General features: G+C 37.9%; 1 protein-coding gene across 3 annotated transcripts; it reads right to left on the bottom strand.

Moving 5' to 3' along the window:
- Positions 1–10,335: 10,335 nt before the first annotated feature.
- On the bottom strand, positions 10,336–26,830 carry LOC140164217 (uncharacterized). Of its 3 annotated transcripts, none has more exons than XM_072187461.1 (13): positions 26,713–26,830; positions 25,914–26,095; positions 24,399–24,446; positions 22,512–22,559; positions 21,207–21,542; positions 20,082–20,465; positions 19,168–19,479; positions 18,444–18,773; positions 16,148–17,188; positions 14,921–15,217; positions 14,032–14,328; positions 13,142–13,447; positions 10,337–12,406 (listed from the first exon to the last, which is right to left on the bottom strand). In XM_072187461.1, exons 2-13 carry the CDS (start codon positions 26,017–26,019, stop codon positions 11,544–11,546), a joined length of 4,368 nt encoding a protein of 1,455 aa, XP_072043562.1. In that variant the 5' UTR covers positions 26,020–26,095; positions 26,713–26,830; the 3' UTR covers positions 10,337–11,543. The 3 variants fall into 3 exon arrangements, with proteins under 3 accessions (XP_072043564.1, XP_072043562.1, XP_072043563.1); XM_072187462.1 differs by having other exon boundaries at positions 20,082–20,396; XM_072187463.1 differs by lacking the exon at positions 14,921–15,217 and having other exon boundaries at positions 10,336–12,406.
- Between the last annotated feature and the right edge of the window lie 1,002 nt (positions 26,831–27,832).

The following is a 27,832-nucleotide window of genomic DNA, read 5'->3' as shown; positions in this document are numbered from 1 at the left end:
AAATCAGTTTCTTGATTCGATCTTGCTTTTTACGATGAGCAAAATTGGTTACCTTAAGGGAAGAAGTGCAGCAAAAACATCCACTTATACATGTAGTCATATTTTATTGTCATTCCAGGTAAAAGAGCAGAGTTTTCACATAAATTTTATTCCACAAAAATCGCACTTACTGTTCCCAAGAAACTGCAATGTGAAGTGAGGTATCTTGCACGATCAGATGTATTATTAATGTATTTTATTGTTTTTCAAGCAGTGATATTTATTATGCATTTTATTGTTTTTCAAGTGGCGATATCATAACAATTCTACAGTCAAAAATCTGTATCTCAAAAACCAAATAAGCTTTTATCATGTTATCTTCACAACATATTGTAATAAATCAGGTGCCTGCTTCTTTTACATGTTATATGTAATATATTGCCATCTAATTTGCATACAAAATTAAAAAGGTGTTTTTAGATGTTTTTAGGATTTTTCTCGTTTGCGCCTTCAAAAGAGTAACTTGAGGCCATTTTACGACGGATTTGAATGAAATTTCATAGAATGATTGTTTTGTTATTTGCAAAAAAAAGTGTGGAAGTAGATTTTTGTATTTTGTTTTTGTTTTGCACTTTTTTTTTCAAAAATGAAGCATTTTATAAAAAATTTACTTCCACACTTTTATTTTGCTGCTTTTACATTTCATTAAAACAAGTACCGTCGGATCCGTAGCGGTCGCTGCTGGACAAGGAATTCAATTTTGCAGTTATGGTGTCTTTGAAGCAGGTTTAAGTTTGACCCCTATTTTGACCTTAACCCCTCTGTGAGCTTAACCTTTGAGGGCGCTCATCTTGCCAGAAAGGGTATTTCCATCCACACTAAAAAAAATCAAAAAATGGTGTTCGGAAACCAATTTCGGACACTTTTGATGTCCAAACGATTTTGGAAATAAGCGTCTTGACATCAAAAGTGTTCGAAACCGATTTCGGACGCTTTTGATTTCAAACAATTGTCGGGGAAAAGCGTCTTGACATCGAAAGTGTTCGGACACCGATTCCGGACACTTTAGATGTCCAAACAATATTTGGGGAAAAAGCGTCTTGACATCAAAAGTGTTCGGAAGCCGATTTCGGACACATTTGATGTCCAAACGATTTTCGGGGAAAAAGCGTCTTGACATTAAAAGTGTTCGAAACCGATTTCGGACACTTTTGATGTCCAAACGATTTTCGGAAAAAAAAGCGTCTTGACATCGAAAGTGTTGGGAAACCGATTTCAGACACTTTTGATGTCCAAACGATTTTCGGGAAAAGGCGTCTTGACATCAAAAGTGTTCGAAACCTATTTCGGACACTTTTGATGTCCAAACGATTTTCGGAGAAAAAGCGTCTTGACATCGAAAGTGTTCGGAAACCGATTTCGGACACTTTTGATGTCCAAACGATTTTCGGGGAAAAATCGTTTGGACATCGAAAGTGGTCGGAAACCGATTTCGGACACTTTTGATGTCCAAACGATTTTCGGAAAAAAAGCGTCTTGACATCGAAAGTGTTCGGACACCGATTCCGGACACTTTAGATGTCCAAACAATATTTGGGGAAAAAGCGTCTTGACATCAAAAAGTGTTCGGAAGCCGATTTCGGACACATTTGATGTCCAAACGATTTTCGGGGAAAAAGCGTCTTGACATTAAAAGTGTTCGGAAACCGATTTCGGACACTTTTGATGTCCAAACGATTTTCGGAAAAAAGCGTCTTGACATCGAAAGTGTTGGGAAACCGATTTCAGACACTTTTGATGTCCAAACGATTTTCGGGAAAAATGCGTCTTGACATCAAAAGTGTTCGGAAACCTATTTCGGACACTTTTGATGTCCAAACGATTTTCGGAGAAAAAGCGTCTTGACATCGAAAGTGTTCGAAACCGATTTCGGACACTTTTGATGTCCAAACGATTTTCGGGGAAAATCGTTTGGACATCGAAAGTGTTCGGAAACCGATTTCGACACTTTTGATGTCCAAACGATTTTCGGGAAAAAGCGTCTTGACATCGAAAGTGTTCGGAAACCGATTTCCGACACTTTTGATGTCCAAACTATTTTCGAGAAAAAAGCGTCTTGACATCAAAAGTGTTCGGCAACCGATTTCGGACACTTTTAATGTCCAAACGATTTTCGGGAAAAAGCGTCTTGAAAATGATGATGACATCAAAGTGTTCGGAAACCGATTTCGGACACTTTTGATGTCCAAACGATCTTCGCGCAAAAACCGTCTTGACATTAAAAGTGTTCGCAAACCGATTTCGGACACTTTTGATGTCCAAACGATTTTCGGAAAAAAGTGTCTTGATATCGAAAGTGTTCGGAAACCGATTTCGTACACTTTTGATGTCAACAACATTGTTCCCTTAATTCCCCTCAATTTTCCCCAATTTTCCTTAATTCACCTGAATTTCCCTGAATTTCCCTTAATTCTCCTCAATTGTCCCAAATTTCCCTTAATTCCCCTCAATTTCCCCAATTCCCCTCAATTTCCCTTAATTGCCCACAAAATCAATTAATTCACCTGAATTTCCCCCAATTTCCCTTAATTCCCCCAAAATTGCCCTTATATTTCCCCCATTCCCCTCAATTTCCCTCATGTTCCCCACTTTTCCCAAATTTCCCTTAATTGCCCTATAGGCCCTCTCCCTCACCAAGTAGTACCATAGCCATGCGACAAACGATGTTGACGTAACAGCATTTTTTAGAAATTGTTGAAAATCGTGTAATGCCCCTTTAATGACCTAATTGGCATATTTCGGGACGAAACTCTTTTCCAGTATGGGGCCGGTATAGGCCCTCCCCCTCACCAAGTATCATAGCCATGCGACAAACGATGTTGACGTAACAGCATCTTTTAGCGTTTGTTACTAACGGACGGACGGACGGACGGACGGACTAACGGAGAGACATGGTGACTTATAGAGCTGCTACCCGCAGCTAAAAATCACATCTCTAGCATCTACGGTTGCGTTCCGTTATGGTGGGTTCATACTACGTCTTTTTTCCGTCTGCAGAAAAAAATTTCAACTTTTCACGCCGACGACGCGGCGATAGCCAATCAAATTTGCGAATTATTTAACCTTTCACTTGTTGTGTGTTGTATTTGGTAAACAAAAGCACTTGTAGCTGGAGCATTGTGTTTATTGTTTATTGTGTCTATTTCATTCAATTCAGAACGATTGGAATACTACTGAATCCCGTAGCGTTAGCACTTACAAGTGCCGCAGCCAGGGGGGAAAGGGGGCGAAACTTCCCCCATGTGAGAAGTCATCCCCGGTGGGGTGCTGGTACCGTGATATTAAGATGCGTATGCTCTTTTCTTGTACGTTTTAGCCCATTTTGACCATTTTCGACCTTTGCCCACTTATACGCTATCACACATAAAGATGCTAGATGTGAAAACACATTATTCGTTTTTGTACATTAAAAGTTCATTCTTTGATTCTTTTTTAGGTTTTGTATATAAAATTGTCCCAGGTTTATTTATTTTTTTTGGGGGGGCATAAAAAACGTGTTTGTTTGTTTTGGACATAAAGTTCACTCTATGTAATATTTTGGATTTGAAGGGCCTGGAGGAAATCATATTTCGTTTTAATTTATTTGTACCGATGTCAAGTTTCAAATGAAAAATCTTGGGCATCACATGTGGGGAAAAAGATGTCAGGGTTAACATTTTTGGCAAAAGGTTAACATTTACTGATTTTTTTAGTTTATAATTTGCCAAAAACCAGGAGCTTCCCGGGCCTCTGGACCCCGCCGGGGCTTTGCCCCTGGACCACACCAGGGGCCATAAGGCGGGACCCCACCCGTTTAACGGAATTTCGCTCGCATACTCAAACTTTTGATCAAAAATTGGGAAACTTTTAAAACTGCCCCCCCCCCCCTCACCCCGAAGGTCAGGTCTGGTTACGCCACTGATACACCCCCTATGAAAAATATGATATAAATCTCTACATAGGGGTGTAAACCTCAAATGGAGTCACCCATTCGGGTAGCCTTGTTTGAAATTCACACTTCCTGTGTGGAAGATTAATCATGTCTTCCATAGGGGGTGTATGGATTTCAACTGGAATAGCCCATTGTTTGAAGGTTTTTGACGTTATAAAAATCCTTGATACAATATGTTTGAACACTATTCTAACAAGCACATTTTTTCAGCAAGTTATTTAAAACATTTATGTTTTTACAGTGACTAACTTTAACATTTTATGGTGCTAATTTTGTTAACGTCAATATGAAATATATTGAAACGTTGTTCTTAAAATGTTTGCCACTCATATAATTTTCAATTTACGACTATTTCAGTAACATGTTCTACAGCCTTCCCCATACCTCATATTGTAATATTTACAGTGCAAAATTTACCATCATTTCATTCACATTACTTTGAAGTAACATTTGAAGATAGCAATATAAATGTACAAAATGTATTGTATTCTAAAATATTTTCCAGGCATGTGTTTTATACAATTAATAACGATAAACACGTTTGTCTTAAAACATTATGTTTTTCCACGTTCATGTTTCAGTACAAAAAAAGAAGAAAAAAACATCTCTTCCACTTTAAACAAAAATTGAATAAACTGATTTGAAAATGATTTATTGTTAATAATTTCCTAAAACGTTATAAAACCTTTATAAAATATGTTTGAACACTATTCTAACATGCGCGTTTTTTCAGCAAGTTTACAGCCACTAACTTTAACATTTTTTGTGGTAAATTTTTTAACGTCAATATGAAATATAATAATAATAATAATAAAACACTTTTATAAAGCGCATTACATACAAGAGCATATCCCAATGCGCTGAACAGTAAAATATCTTAAGTACACTACAACAAATATATACAAAATGAATTCATGTTTAAAAATATATAAAAGGTCTTACACTACAACATACTTAAATTACACATGGCAAAAAGACAATGGTTCAGGACGCCCGTGATAATCAGAACTGGCATGGCGTGATGAAAAACCCAAAATGCAGAGAAACACAGACTAATCACCGGTTCCTCATCACAGGCGCCCTACAAAATATGCATAATAATTAAACAAACGACTTGAGAAATAAATGAGTCTTGAGATGTTTCTTAAATTGGTCCAGTGATGAAGCATTCCTGATGTGAGGTGGGAGATCGTTCCACAGCATAGGCGCAGCGTAAGTAAAAGAACGTTGGCCGTATGTGACAGTATTTACAGAGTAGTGGCAAAGTTGAGTGACAGAGCTAGATCTCAGAGTGCGTGCAGGGTTCTTGATAGTGATAAGATCTTGGATGTAAGTTGGTGCGAGTCCAATAACCGCTTTGTAGGTGATCAGCAACAATTTGTACACTATCCTTTGTTTAACTGGCAACCAATGGAGGTCGTTTAAGACAGGAGAGATATGTTCGGGCCTTTTTGTCAGCGTCACCAAGCGGGCAGCGGTGTTTTGGATACGTTGTATCTTAGCCAAATCTGGGAGTCCAAACAACAGACAGTTCGCGGAATCCAGTTGCGATGACACAAAGGCGTGTACCAACTTTTCAGCACTTTCTCTGTCCAAATACTTTCTGATACGGCCTATGTTTTTGATGGCAAGACACGCTTGTTTGCAAACCTTATTCACTTTTATCGACAATGACACCAAGGTTCTTGGCTTCCGGAACCACTTGCACACAGGTATCACCAATTGTGATAGATTATATCTGGTCAGAAGTAGAGTACCGAGAGGAAATCTGGATGACTTCGGTTTTTGAGTCATTCAAGGACAGCTTATTTGCGAGTGTCCAGTTCTTTATATCGCGAACACATTCCTCAAGTCTCCTAATACTGTCGCGTTTACTGTCAGCCTTGAAAGTCACATAAACTTGACTATCGTCAGCATAATCACGCATAATTCCCTCGACTGGAGCTGTGTACATGGTAAAGATCTGGGGGCCGAAAACCGAGCCCTGTGGTACTCCACACGTAAGCTGTTTCAACGCAGACTAAGAATCACCGATTTTCACAGATTGATATATAGCGTCCACTGATGTATGAGTCAAACCACTTGAGTGCCGTACCGGTGATACCATACAAGGTCTGAAGACGATCGACGAGAATCTTGTGGTCGATAGTATCGAACGCGGCACTGAGGTCTAGTAAAACCAGTACCGCGTCCTCCTTCCTGTCCGTAGCGAGCAGAAGATCATTCATAACCTTGACGAGGGCGGACTCTGTGCTATGGTGCTTCCTGTAGGCACTTTGAAGATTTGAAAACAAACCGTTGTCCTGCAGATGGTGCTGAATTTGCTCAGAAGCCGATTTCTCAACAATTTTTGAAATAAAACTGAGATTGGAGACACTACGATAGCTCTGAAGACTGTCCGCATCAAGATTTGGCTTTTGATGAGCGGTATAACCTGAGCAATCTTGAACCTGTCAGGAAAAATACCCAAGCACAACGAAGAATTGACGATCCGCTTGATAACAGGCAGCAGTTCATCAGGACAGAGTTTTAGCATCCACGTGGGTAGAGGGTCAAGGGGGAATGACTTTGTAGACATGCTCATGATCACTTTGCGAAGTGCTTCGTCGGTAAGAGGACGAAAAGTGTTGAAAGTACAAGCAGATGACTCCGATTTGTCAAAGCATTCTGGATCACAGGGTGTACAATCATCAAGATTCTGGCGAAGCTTCTGGACTTTGTTACTGAAAAACTCTGCAAACTCATTCGCTAAAGCGACGCACATAGTGTTAACCACCTTAAAGAGATCTCTTTGATCAGATTCTGAGATCTGAGTCTTGTGAAAGGTAGTCTTGGAACGATCAAGCATCACTCTGTAATCTTTAGCCTTGTCGTTAAATATCTGCTTGTGATCCTCCAGCATAGAGGTTTTCCACCTCCTCTCGCAACGCCGTAATTCCTGCTTTTCAGCACGAAGTTCATCAGTATACCACGGGCAGTGAGGACGCAGAACACGTGTACGAGATTTTGCGGGAGCATGCTTGTCCATAAAACCGCGTAACACGTCGTCATATTGAGTAACCAGCGAAGCAACATCATCTTCAGGATTAGTGAGCAAAGGTGACGCTACAATATCTCGCTTCAGCTGGGAAATATTGACATCGCGAAAACGACGGACTTTGACTTTCTCCTTTGTAGCTACCGGGCGAGCAATATCGATCAAGCTAGTAGTGGTAAAGTGATCTGAAGGAAGGTCATGATTGATGGATATATCACCGACAAGAGCCGACTCATCGTGTGTAATGATTAAGTCCAAAGTATGACCCGAAATGTGAGTTGGTTCCGTGACGTGCTGCTGGAGATTTGCGGAGTTCAATAGGTCCATGAACCTAGTTGCTTCACGGTCTGACGGGACATCAACATGAAAATTGAGATCACCAGCAAGGAGAAAATTTCCTTGAATGATGGAGACTGATTAAGAAATGTTGAGAATTCATTGAAGAACATTGGAACAGAAAGACCATTTCTCTTGGTCGGGCGGATTCTGCACATAACAATGAGTCTAAGTGCCGCCGAATTTGATGAAACTGTCAAATCTCCAACTTCAAAAGATTTGAAATCAGGGGAAGGGTTTTGGGTGACTTTAAACCCCTTGCGAAGAAGGAGGAAAACTCCTCCACCAGTGCGACCGACCCGTGGTATACTGTAGTACGAAAAGTCTGGCAGAGTGTTGGTAAGATCGGCGAACGCGTGATCGTCTCGTGCGTCGCCATTCGTCCAGCTTTCCGTAATCGCTAAAACATCAAGTTTTTCAGAAATCACAAAATCGCATATGGAGACCGTTTTCTTCACCATAGAACGTGCATTCCAGTGGGAAAAGCGGGCACGGGTCACACGTTGATTGTAAGATGAGAAAAACTTCACATGAATAAGATTGTCTCTGTTTATACCTCGAAAATGCTGTGTTCCGACACTTGAAGTAGGACCAATTCTTGTTGCAATTTTGTCGATAGGGCGCAAATGATTTTTTCCAGCTCGACAACCACGAAATTTCTTACTTATATCAAGACCTTTCAGTTTATTCAACGTTCTACTGTCTAGACGTGAAAGTCCTGGTTTGTTTATTACACCCTTATTGATTCTAAGCAGAATGTTTCGGCTGTAAGTGAGAAATTGTTTTCCAATTCCGATCATGATGGAAACGAATCGATGAACCAATTGATACACAAATCGATGTAATTTGGTAGGCGAATATACACAGTACATACGAGTCAAATAACAACTATGGTAAACGACGAATGAAGTAATATTTACCGAAAATTACGAACATTTACTTCGTTCCAGTTCAGATTGACAAAACATCGGCAATGTTGAACTACTTACAAAATTTCCTTAGCGAAAATTAGCCCAATCCGCGTACGATATTAAATAGGGTGATTTTGTAGGTTTTTGGGAGAGCACTTTTCTCCCGTGGCAAGCCAAGCTGGCGCCCTTCTATATTAACACATTGTTCTTAAAATGTTCGACACTCATATAATTTTTACCATTTACAACTATTTCAGTAACATGTTCTATAACCGTACCAATACCTCATTGTATTAATATTTACATTGCAAATTTTACCATCATTTTATTCACATTATTTACAAAAGTTAATGATTTCGTATAACATTTTTTGCAGTAACATTTGAAGATACCAATATAAATGTACAACATGTATTGTATTCTAAAATATTTTACAGGCACGTGTTTTATACATTTAATAACGATAAACAAATTTGTCTTAAAACATTATGTTCTTCCACTTTGAACAAAAATTGAATTAACTGATTTGGAAATGATTTATTGATAATAATTTCCTAAAACGTTATAAAACCTTGATACAAGATGTTTGAACGCTATTCTAACATACACATTTTTCAGCAAGTTATTTAAAACATTATTTTTTTTTACAGTGACTAACTTTAACATTTTATTGTGGTAATGTTTTTAACGTCAATATGAAATATATTAAACGTTGTTCTTAAAATGTTTGCCACTCATATAATTTTCAATTTACGACTATTTCAGTAACATGTTCTACAACCTTCCCCATACCTCATATTGTAATATTTACAGTGCAAATTTTACCATCATTTCATTCACATTATTTACAAAAGTTAATGATTTTGTATGACCTTATTTGAAGTAACATTTGAAGATAGCAATATAAATGTACAAAATGTATTGTATTTACACAGCGAATTTGCAAATTCGCTGTGTTCTGTCTTTTGCCAATTCTTACCTAGCTGGGGGGTTTACACCCCCCAGCTAGGTACTGTAATGCTATCCATTCTTTCTTCTGGCAACAAATTGCACATTATTTGCTCTAGCTCAGACACCCTTTGACCGATTTTGACCTAACTTGGTCACAACCATCATTGACCACGACCATACACGTCACCTGACTTTTGGTAGGGTAAAGGTTACAGAGGGGTCAAATAGGCTAAAAATGTGATTTCAGCTAAAAATTCTTCTTCTCCTACATGTAACATTCTACAATGACGTCACTTGACCATAAGCATCGGCTATACCCAGTGCCCATAGTGTGTAAACAGAATTGGGTTCAAAGGTCATTAAGGGGGCATTACAGGTATATAACCAAATACCTTCAAAATGCTTCTTCTACCACAAATTACATAGCACACTGACGTCACTTGCACATATGCATCGACTATACCCAGTGCCTATAACTTGTACACAGAATTGGGGTCAAAGGTCATTAAAGGGGTAAAATCTTACAATTGCATTATCTGGACATATGTAAGGGATATGTGGCTCAAACTCATTGACAACAAATCTCATGACCAGGGGAAAATTTTACAGGGGTTGGGTCATAGGTCACGCAGAGGTCAAATCTTAGAAATGCATTTTCTGGAAATCTATAAGGGGTATGGGGCTCAAATTTGGTGACAACAAACTTCATGACCTGGGGAAAATTTTGATACATTTGCAGGGGTCATGTCAAAGGTCATCTTAGGTCAAATCTTAGAATTTCATTATCTGGATATCTGTAAGTGGTTCAAAGCTCAAACTCGGTGACAACAAACCTCGTGACCAGGGGAACAATTTGAAGGGGTCAGGTCAAAGGTCATCTGGGGCTAAATCTTATAGTTGCGTTATCTGGACATCTGTAAGAGGTATAGGGCTCACTCTCGGTGACAACAAACCTCATGACCAGGGGAACAGTATTGGACATATTGCGTGACAACAAACTTGATGACCAGGAGAACATTTTTGGAACATTTTGCAGGGGTCAGGTCAAAGGTCATCTGGGGTCAAATCTTAGGAATGGCATTTTCTGGACATCTGTAAGGAGTACGGGACTCAATCTCAGTGACAACAAACCTCATGACCAGGGAAATATTTTTGGAACATTTTGCAGGGGTCAGATACCTCCACAACACCAACAAGCCCCAGCTAGGTTTGTGGTCTATGACCACCATTTGCCACTAGTTCTTCTTCTTCTTCTTCTTCTGGCAACTCGTGACATATTGCGTGACTTGCCACGTTTCGCCCTAGCTCTGTTTTGCTTTGACCGATTTTGACCATACTTGGTCACAAACAACACTGACCATGTCCCCACATGTGACATGACATTGAACTCCATTTGACCTTTGACCTGCTCACAATGGCAAAAATGCTATTTTACTATAAAATGTATCTTCTTCCACAAATAACATGTGATGGTGACATGCTTAGGTCATGTGACTTGACTTTGGTCGGTGTCTATCGGGTGTTCACAGATAAGGGGTCAAAGGTCATTAAGGGGTTCATTTCCGGTCTGAAAGCTAAAAACATTCAAAAAATCACTGTTTTTACAAATTACATAGCAGAGTGTTGTCATTAGCACACATGCATTGCTACCAACCAGGGTCTTTGGGGTGTCTACAGTTTTGGGGTCAAAGGTCATTAAGGGGTCGCTTCTGGTCAAAAACCAAAAATCATAAAATATTTTTATTTTTTTTATCTCAAAACGTAGAGTGACATAAACTTCATATATGCATTAGTGTTACCCGATGTATGCACGGTATTTTTATTTTTTTGGTCAAAGGTCATTTAGACGTCATTTCCGGTTTTAAGCTAAATAACTTCAAGAATTTTTATCTCCATAACTAAGCATAATAGATTGTTTTAATTTAAACTGTAACAATGCATTTTCTCGGTGTATATGAGTTTTTTTTATATTGGGGTCAAAGGTCATTAAGGAGGTCAAATCGTCAAATTTGCAAAAAAAGTTTAAAATTGGCCCAATCGAGCTCAAATTCAACAGGAACGATTCTTACGACATTGTAAACATGTTAAAAATATTTATGACCCCTAAGGTCAATGTTTACTTTGGGGTCAAAAGGTCAAAATATGGTTGCCAGATAGCTATTCGCTGTGTACCCAGATTCTATTGACTCTAGTCTAAAATACTTTACAGGCACATGTTTTATACATTTAATAACGATATAAACTTTCCACCTTATGGTATGCCACTAATATTGCATTTGTTTGTAAAACGTTTAAAAACATGTTTGTGTTTCCTGGGTATATGCGGCAATGACGTCATTTACACTTGCTCATACACTAATACCGATTTGGAATTAGCCACGAAGAGCTTCCCATTTGATATTGCAATACCACAGGGTGCATTCATATGTCTGATAATGCAACCCAAGTATTGCCCGCCAATTGTGTATCGATGTATGTGACCTGTATTCGGTATGTGCTGATGCATCTCGTTGATCTCTTTCACGGCTATGTACACAAGATCTTCATTACATACCACACCATAAGGAGCACCTGTTTTGCCATCCACCTTAAAGGAATCTATGCAGCACGTCACATCTCCATTGCCACTCAATCTAATCACTTTGCTGGCAAAGCAATCAGATGCCCATACATTATTGTCTCTATCACAGGCCAGATGATATGGCTGGATAGAGATTGGCACCATCTTAACTAGCTGCTCGTCCGTAGTATTACGCAGTGTTACTACGCGTCTCTTGATGTCCCCTGCGCCCACCACTCCCGATGGGGTTACTGCTATGCCATAAGTGCAATACTTTGTAGTACTATCACATTCTGCTGCAGCAGTAGAAAGACTATTTAGATAATCTCCACTAAAATCAAAGATTTTTACGAGCTTTGATGTATCCGAGATTAAAATATCTCCACCTGTAACCGCGACGCGCATTGGGTATAGCAGTTTGCCATTAGGATTGGTTAGATGGGATTGGAATGTAAACTGATATTTGCCGTTACTGTTGAAGAGGTACGCTTTTGTAGTTGTTGCTCTATGATCTGTTACAACGATGTCTCCATTGTTACATACAGCAATTCCATTGGCCTTTTTGAACTGACCTGGACCATCTCCTTCCATGCCAAATTCTTGTATCAGTTTCCATTTTTGTGATACTGAATGCTGTGATTCTAGATACATAGAAACAAATCAGATTATTAATTTTATGTACTGATTTTATTGATTTATTCAATTTAACCATTTATTTTATTCTATTTTGTGATCCTTAAGCGATGCAGCCATGTGATTATATATCAATGGAGTATGATACAACCGGGGTCCTTGAGCTCTATTAGGCTGCGATCACATAGAAGTATACGGTATACAGTATTCGCTATTCGCTATACGAAATACGCTCATTCGATCAGGCTGAGTTCACATAGGATAATAGCGAATAACGTATACTTCTATGTGATCGCAGCCTTAAGGTGAAAAGGATGGGTATTCCATCGTATGTCCCTGGTATACGGTTGTTTGATGTGATCATTTTTTTTAATTCTAGACCTTTACAATACCAACAGCTATCACACTTTTCAATAAATTTTATATTTGTGTGCAAATTGAGGCCGCTATTTATATATTTTAAATTTAATTTAGCCCAATAATATGAGTTATTACTTTCATGATAAAAAGTAGTTTGAAAATTTCCTTGCTATATTTATTAATTAATATTATCCTTGTAAAGATGCAAACAAGATTTAAGATAAATATCGCCTTCAGTGTTCAACTTTGCTTAGGAATGAATATGGTTCTACATGCCATCAAACAACAGCGTGTATTGGAATGAGTCTACATATGCAAATGACTCGTCCCTACTCGTCTCTATGCAATATTACAAATACCATGCACATATTAAACCTACATACCTTGTTGTGACTTAAACAAATCATGGGCATCATCGTCATCAAGATCCTTGAAACTTTCAACAGGGTGAGCAGCAGTGATGGTGACTGGTTTGTCCAAAGATTCAATTTCACCGTCAGCTGTCATCCGATGATCAGGATCGATTGATGTATTCTCTTGTATGGACATTGGCACATCTACCTCTGACATGTCCCTCATGGGAGCCCCCTCTGGAATTTCATATCTTGCTCCAATCTCTGGAAGTAAAAGATTTTCCTCTTGGAAGTCCTTTTTACTCTGGTCACTTCTGTTGTTCTGTAACAGTGTTTCTGAAATTAGAGGGGAAAATGTATACAACAGAGATAATACAACGATACTCTTCCTCCTGTTTTTCATTCAAAGCCAACATTAATTTTTATTTTAATACACTTACATCATCGCACATGCCACATCGCAAGCATGGCCTTGTTACACCCACGAGGAAGGCACTCAACCTCATTCTGCTCCACTAACCGTAATCTCACCGTATACAGCAATATACTTCATCCTGGGTGTCTCTCCTTCAGCGGTCGGGAGCTGGCTATACATAGGGCACCTCAGACTAAACCAACATGAGGACGTTAGGCTAAGGTGCATAATATGCTAATATGTCAACATGTAAAATAGTCTAAACTCTTCTCTTGTAACAACCGTATACTGACGATTAAAAACAATTATAAACCGCCCGTGTCATTTTGTATGATATTGACTTGTTTTGACGTTGTCAATTTTTTTGTACAGCGAAATGCTCCAGGAAAAGCCATTTTTACTTCAAATCGCCCAAGGCAATCCGCGGGTTATGGTTTCTAGGAATATGCGGTTCGTCTGTATGAGATACCACGAATGCCATGCACACGTAAAACTGCATACGTACTTTGCTTCTCGTCACCAAGTTTCCTAAAGTCAAGATCCTTGAAACGTTCAACAGAGTGAGGAACAGTGATGGTGACTGGTTTGTCCACAGATTCAATTTCACCGTCAACTGTCATCCGATGATCAGGGTCGATTGATGTATTCTCTTGTATTGACATTGGCACATCTACCTCTGGGTTATCCTTCATGCGAGCGCCCTCTGGAATTTCATATCTTGCTCCAATCTCTGGAAGTAAAAGATTTTCTTCTTGGAAGTCCTTTTTACTCTGGTCACTTCTGTTGTTCTGTAACAGTGTTTCTGAAATTAGAGGGGAAAATGTATACAACAGAGATAATACAACGATACTCTCCCTCCTGTTTTTCATTCAAAGCCAACATTAATTTTGATTTTTATACACTTACATCATCGCACATGCCACAAGCATGGCCTTGTTACACCCACGAGGATGGCACTCAACCTCATTCTCCTCCACTAACCGTAATCTCACCGTATATGGCAATATACTTCATCCTGGGTGCCTCTCCCTCATCGGTCGGGAGCTGGCTATGCATAGGGCACCTCAGACTAAACCATCATGAGGACGTTACGCTAAGGTGCATAATATGCTAATATGTCAACATGTAAAATAGTCTGAACTCTTCTCTTGTGACAACCGCATAATGACGAGTAACAACAATTATAAACCGCCCGTGTCATTTTGTATGATATTGACTTGTTTTGACGTTGTCGATTTTTTTGTACAGTGAAATGCTCCAGGAAAAGCCATTTTTACTTAGTAGCTATCAGCACTCGTCAAATCGCCCAAGGCAATCCACGGGTTTCTAGGAATATGCGGTTCGTCTGTATGCGATACGACGAATGCCATGCACACGTAAAACTGCATACGTACCTTGCTTCTCGACACCAAGTTTCCTAAAGTCAAGATCCTTGAAACTTTCAACAGAGTGAGGAACAGTGATGGTGACTGGTTTGTCAAAAGATTCAATTTCACCGTCGGCTGTCATCCGATGATCAGGATCGATTACTGTATTCTCTTGTATGGACATTGACACATCTAATTCTGGAATGTCCTTTTTGCGAGTACACTCTGGAATTTCATATTTTGCTCCAATCTCTGGAAGTAAAGGACTTTCTCCTTGGAATTCCTGTTTACTCTGGTCACTTCTGTTGTCCTGTAACAATGTTTCTGAAATTAGAGGGAAGAATGTATATAACATAGATTATAGAACGATATTTTCCTGTTTTTTGTTAATCAAATCCAACATTAATATTTTTATAACCATGCCCTATGCCAAAGCGCATTCCCTTGCCACGTCCAAGAGGTAGGTGCCCAACTTCATTCAGCTCTACTAACCTTCAGCGGTCGGGAGGTGGCAATGCATAAGGCATCTCCGATCAAACCAACCTCAGGACGTTACGGTTAAAAGCGTATGTGCATGTAGAATACCGGTAGTAAAACAACAATATTGTTGAATAAAGAGTATAAGGCGGTGCGAGGTGTATATCATGTTTTGCGTCTGAACTTTTCTCTTGTAAATAACTGCATAATGATGGAGTAACAAACAACTACAAACCGCGCGTGTCAATTTGAATAATATTGACGTTGTTTTGACGTTGACGACTTTTTTTACAGAGAAAGGCTCCATAAAAAGACATGTTTTACCTAGTCGCTGCAGTACTCAACCAACGACCCCCCTATGATCTCTCTTTGGCAGCACTACTGATCATAGCCTCACAACTAAACCGCACACGTCCAATTTTATTGACTTGTTTTAATACTGTCGATTTATTTAGAGTGAAATGCCCCTTGAAAAGCCATTTTGACTTTATAGTCACTGTCAGCGATCGCTGAATAGTCTAAGGCAATAAAAGCAAGGATTATATAAGAGTGGTTTCTAGATCAATCAATCAATCAGTCAGTTACATTTATGTCATCGCGCTAAAATCATTTCAAAATGTTCAACGGCGCTCATTAGCTCAAAAGCTACTGCTGATAAGCATCCTGAAATAGGTGGCTCTTCAGGAGCTATATAGATATATGCGGTTTGTCTGTATGCATTATTCAGGTCGTCTTTATGCGGTGTTCACAATATCATTATAACATAAACCTACTTACCTTGCTTAAACAAAACATGGGCATCCTCGTCATCAGGTTTCCTTGTGCCAAGATCATTGATACTTTCAACAGAGTGAGGATCAACTTCACCCGCAGCTATCATCAGTTGATCAGAAGCGACTGCAGAGAAATCATCAATATTGTTCTCTGGTATAGACATTGAAACATCTACCCCTGGAATGTCCATCCCATACACCAATATCGATTTAGAATTAGCCACGAAGAGCTTCCCATTTGATATTGCAATACCACATGGTGCATTCATATGTGTGATAATGCAACCCAAGTATTGCCCGCCGATAGAGTATTGATGTATATGACCTGTATTTGGTATATGCTGATGCATCTCGTTGATCTCTTTCACAGCTATGTACAAAAGATCTTCATCACATACCACGCCATAAGGAGCACCTGTTTTGCCATCCACCTTAAAGGAATCAATGCAACACATCACGTCTCCATTGCCACTCAATCTAATCACTTTGCTGACAAAGCAATCAGATGCCCACACATTATTGTCTCTGTCACAGGCCAGATGATATGGCTGGATAGAGATTGGCATAATCTTAACTTGCTGTTCGTTCATAGTATTACGTAGTGTTACAACGCGTCTCTTAATGTCACCTGCGCAAACCCCTCCCGATGGGGTTACTGCTATGCCATAAGTGCAATACTTTGTAGTACTATCACATTCTGGTGCAGCAGTAGATAGACTTTTCAGATAATCTCCACTAACATCAAAGATTTTTACGAGCTTTGATGTATCCGAGATTAAAACATCTCCACCTGTAACCGCGACGCGCATTGGGTATAGCAGTTTGCCATTAGGATTGGTTAGATGGGATTGGAATGTAAACTGATATTTGCCGTTACTGTTGAACAGGTACGCTTTTGTAGTTGTTGTTCTATGATCTGTTACAACAATGTCTCCATTGTTACACACAGCAATTCCATTGGCCTTTTTGAACTGACCTGGACCATCTCCTTTCATGCCAAATTCTTGTATCAGTTTCCATTTTTGTGATACTGAATGCTGTGATTCTAGATACATAGAAACAAATCAGATTACTTATGTATTTTTTTTTATTCATTCAAGTTAGCTATTTATTTTAGTTTGTGATCCAAAAGAGATATATAGAAACAAGCACGACCATGAGATTAGCTATTAAGGGGTGACATGAAATAGGGTATAACCGGGCGGTTCATTGAGCTGTATTAAAAGTGGAAAAGAGGGCGTTCCATCATAAGTCCCTACCCTGGTATTGCAATGCGTCCACCTATGCAAGTGTCTCGTCCCTACATAAGTGGGGTACTTTGGACAACTGCTCACCAAAGAGCAGGTTGAGTGGGACAAATGATTGGATTCCATGCCCCAGAATAAAATTATGCTGGCTGAAATACAACAACTTGAGGAAGTTGCTGGTGGTCACCACAATTTATAGAGTGTCAGTATGTAAGCAGATCATGACTCAGTGCCGAAGTCATAACTCTTTGATGAGATAGCTTCCATGATCGTTTACCATTGCAAGCCCCATTCATTTGGACGCAATCATCACGAGTGCACACTGTTAGGGTCTACACCCTGGACGGGGTGGGGTACTCAGTACAAATGACCATACGGGGATGTTCCGCAATTTTGGTATATCGATAGACTTTGTTTCTACTAATTTGTTTGTTTGTTTGTTTGTTTGGGTTTTTTAATCCAAAACTGTACGGGGCCAGACAGTAGCACCAAAGGGGTCCCGCCCATTTAGTATCATGGTATTATTCAGTTGAATAGACAAATGGAATAAATCTTCTTTTTGCATTGGAACTGTTACAAATTGGGCATGTTAGGATGTACAAAAATACCAATGACAGCAAAGTTTTCCTGTACAGGGTCCCTTAAGCGGTCGGGAGCTGGCAATATATAGGGCACCTCCTATTAAACCAACCTGAGGACGTTGTGGTTATATTAAAGTTTATGTGCAAAAAATGTCAATGTGTAGAATAGTACAATACCGATGTTGTTGAATAAAGAGTAACACAATGCCGTTTGTGGCGTATATCATGTGTTGCGTCTGAATTCTTCTTTAATAACCACATAATGACGAGTAACAACCAATTATAAACCGCCCGTGTCAATTTGTATGATCCCGACTTGTTTTGACGTTTGTCATTTTTACAGTGAAAAGCTCCAGGAAAAGTCATTTGGTTAATTACGCAATTTACTGGTTATATAGGAACGGTTTCTAGAAATATGCCATTCGTCTCTATGTAATACAACAAATACCATGCACAAATAAAATCTACATACCTTGCTGTGACTTCAACAAATCATTGGTATCCTCGTCGTCATGTTTCCTTATGTCAAGATCCTTGGAACTTGCAACAGGTTGAGGAAGAGTGATGGTAGCTGGTTTGTCTAAAGATTTAATTTCATCGGCAGCAATCATCAGATGATCATGATCGATTGCTAGGAAATCGTCAATTGTATTCTCCTGTATGGACATTGACACATCTACAGCTGGGACGTCCTTCCTGCGAGCGTCCTCTGGAAGTTCACATGTTACTCCAATCACTGGATGTGAAAGGTTTTCTTCTTGTAAGTCCTTTTTACGCTGGGCATTTCTTGGTAGCAGCATTTCTGAAGTTTGAGAATGTATATAGCATAGATTATACAATCATGATTTTCTGCTGTTTTTTATTCAAAAGCTCACATTTATTGTTTTTCTTTTACTTTCACATTTTAATTTAGGAGAAAATACATTATCGGGGGGGGGGGGGATTTTAAGCCTTATTTCTACATAATTCTGATTACCAGTGATGGGCCTTCCCCACCACCATGGATATAGATTCGCATTTGCCGTAAACTATAGGCGACTGAATCGAACACTTCCATGAGCGGGCCCTCTCATCTGCCTTGATTTAAAGAGTTGTCGGGACTTATAGGAACGGTTTCTAGAAATATAGAATAATTAATATTCTGTATCTGTTTGCGTCATTCACAACGAATAGCATGCAAACATAAACCTACATACCTTGCTGTGGCGCAATCAAAACATGAGCATCATTGTCATCAAGTTTCCTTATAGCAAGGTCCTTGAAAGGTTCAATGGTTTCTGGTTTGTCCAAAGATTCAATTTCACTGGTAGCTATCATCCGTTGATCAGGGTCAGTTGCTGGGAAATTGTGAATTGTATTCTCTTGTATGGACATTGACACGTCTACCGCTGAGATGTCCTTCCTGTGTGAGCCCTCTTGAATTTCACATCTTGCTCCAGTCTTTGCTTGTGAAAGGTTTCCTTCTTGCAAGTTCATTTTACTCTGGTCATTTCTTTGTACCAGTATTTCTGAAGTTTGAGAATGTATATAACATAGATTATAAAATCATGATTATTTGCCTTTTTTTTATTCAAAAGCTCACATTAATTGTTTTGCATGCTTTCACTATCAAATTTTCATTGGATTATTTTGGGAGATTTTTGAGGCCTATGTTTGCATAATGTTGACAACCAGGGAGGGGCCTTTCTCATCGCCATGTACATAGATTCGCCTTCCGTAAAATGTAGGCGATGAGTGGCCCCTTTCATCTGACCGTGATTCAAGAGAGTTGTCAGGATCTGGAAAGTTGCCTACAAATGGATATACATGTAGTAGATCAGTAACCTTCAAGGATCAGAATTGATAGAGATGTTTTTAGAGTATTATAATTATTTTTACATGTAATTACTTTGTACTTTTAAATTGTGTTCAGTATCGTCCAATTATACTCTACGATTAAGCAATTGTGTTGTTTGAATTGTGCTATTAGCACATTATAGAATGCATGTACAAGGTTTACAGACAGCTTATATACAATCAATGAGTTACATAGGAACGGTTTCTAGAAATAGTCTGTTCATCTGTATGTGTTATTCATAAAGAATACCATGCACACATAAAACCGGCATACCTTGCTCTGACTTTATCAAAACATGGGGATCATCGTCATCAAGTTTCCTTTTGGCAAGATCCTTGAAACTTTCAATGGTTTCTGGTTTGTCCAAAGATTCAATTTCACTGGCAGCTCTCATTCGTTGATCAGGGTCGGTTGTTGGGGTTTCAGGTTTGTCAAAAGATTCAATTTCACTGGCAGCTCTTATTCGTTGATCAGGGTCGGTTGTTGGAAATTCGTCAGTTTTAATCCTTTGTTTGGAAATTGGCATATCAACCTCTGGGATGCCCTTCTTGCCTGCGCCCTCTGGAATTTCACATATTGCACCAATCTCTGGAAGAGAAATGCTTTCTCCAAAGTCAAGTTTACTCTGGTCACTTCTGTTCAACTGTAACAGTGTTTCTAAAATCAGAGAATATTATTATAGATCATAGGTTAAACAATGGTATTCTACTGCTTTTTAATCCATCCAAACCAAAGAACGTTGCGGATATAAATGATATATAAATAATAAATTATGGCTTTATACGCTTAAAGCTTATGTACGTCAAAAATTTAATTGAATAAAGAGTAACACAATGCAGTGCGTGGTGTATATCATGTTTTGCGTTTGAACTTTTCTCTTATAATAACCGCATAATGACGAGTAACAAACAACTAGAAACCGCCAGTGTAATTTTGTATGATGCCGACTTATTTTGACGTTGTCTATTTTTTCAGTTAAAAGCCCTGAAATAGCCATTTTTGACTTAGTCGCTAAATTGCACACGGTAACTACCGGGTTTAAAAGATGCCTATTACATGAATTAAAAAATATAATACAGTATGTTGTTTGTATTGTGCTGTTGTATGGTGAATTCTTGGGCTTGATATTTAAAAAGTGCCCCTGTAATCTAGCTTGTAAAAATCTACATCACATAACATCAGCACGAATTTGAGAAAAAATACAGACATACATTTTTAACCATACACATAGGTGCAAGAGTACCTGCAAAACAGTTCTCTAGTTATAACAAAATGATTCTGATGTGTCTCAGTAGCAACGGAATATAGTGGTGAAATGTGCTGTTACCTTAATACGGTAAAGTGTTCGTTTATAACAATAATAGTCGTATTACGTAACGTAATTTTCTATATCCCTACCTTCGACCTTTTCCTGCTGGAGTTTTCTGACCTGCCTATATAAATCTGGGCTTTCGCTGTACAAAGCATCCAGGAAGATAACATTTGCTGTGTTAGCTTTTCTGCATAACATATCTAGCAAATTCTCGGTTTTGTCAATATCGGTAAATTTAGTTGGGTGTTCCTGGATTCTTTGGACGTCATCGCGACTCAGAGCTCCATCAGCTTTCAATCTCCTCAGGATATTGTTGATGTTAGATTTCGTCAGAGATCCACCAAGGATGTCAATTGAGGCCGTGAGGGTATCCTGTTTCAATTTATTGGTGTCTATGCCATGTTTCTTTGCATTATCAAATTCTGTAACATGAATTCAAATAAGCCTTTTATTAAATACCCACGGTACATAAAACAAATTGTGGTTAAAGACAATGTGTCTCAAAGGTTTATTCTGTTAAAACTGTTTCATTTCAAACCACCTGCAAATTCAAAGATCGAATTCGAAAATATTTTAACAGCCTATATAACCGCAGTATACAGTTACATGTATATTAATTTTCTGGCCAATAATAATATTATATAATACAAACTTATGCAAACTCGAGGGTTGAGGGCTGAAGTATTGTTCGAACTGGCTAACCCTAACTCCACAAGCGGTAACCCTAACACACACCTACACCCCCACACACATATACATAAGGAGCATTAGAACAAAATACACGTCAGACTCATCCATTTTCAAGGAAAACTGATATAGGTACCAATCAATTTGATACAGCTTATAAATCTTCAATGTTCTGCGCTGTAAGTATAGCTGTCATGATTATTTTTATTGCAATCCATTGTCAGAAATTAATTTAATTAATTGGCATTTGGGTTGTGATGAGCGTATTGGCTATTGTGGGACGGTATTAGAGGTGCTTGGACCTGTTATAAGCCTTTTTGAAATATGGCGGGCAAAAAAGCAGATGACGTACTTTGAAGTGAGTAATCATTATTGTACATGTAGCTGACAAAAGATTACTCACTTCAAATTACGCCCTCTCCTTTTGTGCCCGCCATATTTCAAAAACTTATTGTCTTTACCTGGTGTTTTAAACGTATAATATTATTGATGTTTTTATATTCTTCACGTGAAATATTATGCAACTTGTTAAGCCTTGATCTAAATATGTATGTACCAGTGGTAAAGCATAATATTAAAAAAAAAAGAATAAAGAAATAAGAGAAAAACATAAATTAAATACATTTAAACATGATAAACACATACATTGATAGAAATGAAATAAAGTGATAACAACTATTTTGCAAACTACAATATTGTCATACCCTGTTGAACGTCCTTGTAATCAGGAGCATGGTTCTGGTTATCAATGTCTGCAATCAAATCAAATCAAGAAATACATTGACTATTAATTTATTTACTTTAACTCGATACAGTGTAAATTTTAAACGTGAGAATATGATTGGAAACACACTGCATTAACATGACGACTTTTATTCATCAAAACATGACATTTCAATCCGGGGGCTTTTAATTATTCATCAACATCAAATTATATTGATCGATTTTTTTTGTTAATTATTTATAGGTTAATGAACGAGTATTACTTTTTCGGGGCTGGTGCATTAGACGCATCAACATCAGCGCGCGTGCATTATTTTGTCTAATTTCTCGGCAATAAGTAATACAAGATTATTAATCTCTTTCATACACAAGAAGAAAAAACACATGATTTTTACTTTTTTTATATAACAAATTATCACTAAAAATGTTGGAAAACAGAACCAAATATAAATGCATCAACCCGCCGGAAAAATGAATCAATCCTACGCGACGCGAACGCAAGCGAGAAACACTGCGCGTAGTAAGCGGAGTGCACAATATACACAATCAATGCATGTTTCGTACTTTACTAACAGCGTTTCTAATTGGCTGCTTTGATATAGGAGTGTATGAATATTCTGCAGTGTATAAAGTAAAACCGAACACTTAAATAACATTATGATAAAATATTAGCAGTAGGTTATCAAAAAATGTTTTTTGATGTTATGAAAATGTTTTATACCCTTTATATAACCCGACATTTAAATGTTTTCTGAAAACCTTTCATAACCTTTTGTGAATGATGTCGAAAACGTTTTGTGTTTGCTGGATCAATAATGATTTATGACTTATATGACTACCTATTCTGGAAGGTTTGTTCTTTGAATTTATATATATATATATATATATATATGTGCTATATGCACGAATGGAAATACCCATCCGATCGTCTACCCAGGGTAAGGTTACCCAAGGTAAGGTTACCCTGGGTAGACAATGTGATAGGGACATTGATATAGAGTTACGATGTATGTACATTTGTATACACCCTAGAGCTGTTCTTATAAATTTAATTCCCGTTAAATAAGGACATTTGTACAGTGTGCGCAGGCCTACATCTTCATTCAAGTTTGCACATTAATAAATAACAAACATGTCAACTACATGTAGAACATCATTTGGCCTCTACGTAATATCGGTTTGTGGCACTCATGTGCTATAACAGAGTGATGGGACTGGAGTCTGGGTATTAAAAGAACATACAATATCATTATTGATGCATGCAGCGTGACACGCCCGTTGGATGTAATGCCGCACCGGGGTCAAAGCAATAATGTTTGGTGGTGTTTGTGTAGGAAACCCCCGACCAGTTCATGAGTATGACATTAGCAGCGTTCCCAGTGTTTACACAGCACGGAACGTCCGTAGCGTGTAAATGGCCTTGGTACATGTTACGGTAGTCCAAGTTAGTATTTACAATTTAATATGGCCAGTTTTATTAATCCATAACCATGATAACACGTGTAAGTTCAGAATATGAAGAGTAAGAAGAGATGGGGTTTGTCCGGTGTTTGGAATGTTAGAAAGATAAAGAAACTAAAAATATAAAGGAAGAATAAAGTAAATAATACAAGTACTGGGTAATAGAAAGTTAATGTTCATAGGTGTATATTTTTCATAGACATTACACGTTGGCAAGAAGTCATACGTCATATACCCTGTCTGTGTTAGCATGGTTAGTAACAGCACACGGATACATATCCAGATTTTTACAAAGTAATAATAGAGTCTACCCAGGGTAAGGTTACCCCGGGTAACCTTACCCTGGGTAGACGATCGGATGGGTATTTCCATTCGTGCATATAGATATATATACATATAGTACTAACCAGATGCTGGATTCGGCAGTTCCGTCATCAAATTTGAAAGTGGAATGTCTGAAGAAAAAAAATAGAGTTGATGCTTCATCATTACCCATGACATTAAACAAAATGGTCATGTCATTATATCATTGCAAAGTTGTTTATTAATGATCCCGGTAAATAATGTCGTCGCTGAGGGGGAAAAACTGTATTTTCAAAGGTCAATATCAAACTTAATATCGAGGGTTGAGAACCAGAACGAAATGCCATTTAGAGAAAAGCAATTTTTAATATTTCTGTGTTAAAACTTATTTACAACTTACAATGTAAGTGTCTGATTTAATTCAAGTATTGAAGATACACATTTTTCCCCCAAAAGACCTACATTTTTTTGGTGTTTTAGGGAGAAAAATCCAACACAAAAAAAATCAATACAAAAGGTCAAAAAATTTTATTGATCGTCGGCTTTTCATCCCAGCTAATACTTTAAGTACATCTCATTAGATTTATAAAGTTTACTGCGAGGACTGTTCAATATCAAAAATATCAATTTTAATGATTTGCCATAAAATGGGTATTACATCGCGAATTTCAAAAAATCTAAATTATTTGATATCAGAAGGTCATTATTCGTATTCAGAATGCAATTTGATGTGTTCTCATGTCTCACAAAAATACTGTCCAAACGTTGCAACAAGACCCCTTAAGTACCAAGTTACGTCTTTCTGGCGCAAACTGAAATCTATGATCTCTGAATTACGGATTCTAACTTTTCATGTTGTCAATGGTGGATGAATGTGTTATTCAATTACCATTAGTTTGAAGTGTTCGGTACTTCAATATAATTGTTAACCTCAAGTGGCTTGAAGGATAAACTGTGTCATCTTAGGAATGTATTATAAAGTATGCACAAAAAGTAACTCAGCTGTTATATATACGCCTATAGATTCAGAACTAATAATTGTTTTCACAATGTTTCAACATAAAAAGAAGGATGATTTATTTACGCGCATTTTGATACCCCATTTGTCCAATTTTGTTCAATATTGACAATACAGGAGTGTTTTGAAAGAAAAATACCCCAATTTAAAAGTTGCAGTTATTTGTATTGATTTGAAGTAAGCGCGAAGATAATGGCGGGCTTTACGTGTTTACAGTGCTGGCATTATAACCATTAATCGCTGTAAACTGCAACTTTTAAATTCGGGTATTTTTCTGTAAAAGCACTACTGTGTTGTTAATATTGAACGACATTTGACGAACGGGGTATCAAAATGCGTGTAAATAAGTCATCCTTCTCTCTATGTTAAAATAGTGTGAAAACAATTATTTGTTCTGAATCTATAGGCGTATTTATCTTAGGAATGTATTATATATAGGAATATTATACTTATGCAGGCAAGAGAGAGTTATCTCAGTATTTGATCAAATTGAGTTCGGGCTGAAAGCCTCAACCCAGAATTGAGAAAAGTGGGCCCCCACGTAAATGTACATGTATAAGGCAAGTTTAGGTCAATAAAGAAAAGACAAAAGAACATTTACCTATTGCATCTTGAAACATATGGCTGTCAAAGAAGTGATCTGTGATTTCGCATTTGATGTCTTGTTGTTGCACATCATATCGACCCCGAAGCTCCACAGCTTTCATATCTGTAAGCTTCTCCAATCAGAAACTGACAAGATGATCCCGAATCTCCTGCCCGAAGTTGATTATATGGGATTTTCTGTATAATTATGTGTATAATAGCATTAAATTTAATCATCAATGTGCTGCAAATTTTCCATTCTACAAAACATAGGCGTAGATCCCGGGGTAGGGATGCAACGGGGGATCCTTCCATTCCCCCAAATATTTGACAAAGGAGAGATAATACATGTAAAGATCATCCTCCTGATGTTGGTCATACGTATGAAAAAAATTACTAAGCGTATGTTGTAATTTGCTATCAGTCAAGCATTCATTTGCGGGAAGATAGAACCTAAAATTGCCTTCAAGCGGCAGCTAGAAACAACAGATGTGGAAATGATAGTATCAATTGACCAGTAGATATTGCAGTTGTAGTCCTACTAATTCATGTGACATTGGATGGCCCAGGGGAAAGTAAGGTATTATTTGCAAGACTATCCGTCTTCGAGACGAAGTAAACCTACTTATCTGCTTATGTTACCCTCTGGCTATGGTCTGGCTTGTTGTCTGATCTTTTCCTGGGAAAGATGACATTCCAATCTTTCCCTTTAAACTTGAAGCATCTGGTATAGCCATAATTTACTAGCTACGCTGACCGTTGGTTCGCTCTTCGCCGTTGTCGGTCAGTCGCTCCATACGTTGAAAACAACTTACCTGTACTTTTTGGGAGACACCCCAACTATCTGGCTCTATTTCCATCAATGTAATGTCAAGATCTTTCTGGTTTCCTCGGACTTTAATTGTTTGCTCTTTGGCGCATTCCACTTTTTTGTTTCGAGATTCTTTCACCCTTATCTCCTGTGAAGAAGAAAATTTTGATGAAATAAATATTCCGATCATGTCGATTATATGATATTTAGCTACCACAGCTCTGCAAAAGTCTTGAGTGTGTTGGTTTAAATCTACTATTATGACATTAACCATAATAGGTAAGGAAATCTGCCATTATTATGTTTGAATTTCAGATTTCAAGTATATGGTGCATTCAGCCCTCTTAAGGAGCGCAACATTTGGTTTCAAAGGGGACCATGTACGTTTTTGAAAGAAAGGAACAAACTTGTTTATAATCACAAGTATTTCTTCTATGGAGTTTATGGCGAATTTAATCCAACTAAACTATCAATTAAGGGATCTGGAATGAGCATTTTGAGCGTTTCGACAGCATTTTTGTGTGGACATGAGAGCACATCAGACCTATCGAATTGCATTCTGAATACGAAGAATGTCTTTCTGATATCAAATAATTTTCATTTTATGAAATTTACGATATAATACAAATTTTATGACAAATTATTAAAATTTGATATTTTTCACATTTTGGAGATATAACAGTCCTCGAAGTAAATTTTATCAATCTAATGATATAGTCTTAAAGTGTATGTAGCTGGGAGGAAAAGCCGACGATCAATTGAAAATGTTGACCTTTCGTATTGAAGATATGGATTTTTCCCCAAAAGACCTAATTTTTTGGTGTTTTAGAAAAAAAAATCCACATCTTCAATACGAAAGGTCAAAATTTTCAATTGATCGTCGGCTTTTCATCCCACCTACATACACTTTAGGTAGAAATCATCAGATTTATAAAGTTTACTTCGAGTACTGTTAAATGTCAAAAATATCAATTTTTAATGATTTGCCATAAAATGTGTATTACATTGCGAATTTCAAAAAATCAAAATTATTTGATATCAGAAGGCCATTCTTCGTATTCAGAATGCAATTCGATATGTCTGATGTGCTCTAATGTCCCACAATAAATACTGTCCAAACGTTT

Source organism: Amphiura filiformis, chromosome 11 (genome assembly GCF_039555335.1).
Source record: "Amphiura filiformis chromosome 11, Afil_fr2py, whole genome shotgun sequence".
Lineage (NCBI taxonomy): Eukaryota > Metazoa > Echinodermata > Ophiuroidea > Amphilepidida > Amphiuridae > Amphiura > Amphiura filiformis.
This window is presented reverse-complemented; position numbering and strand designations above follow the sequence as displayed.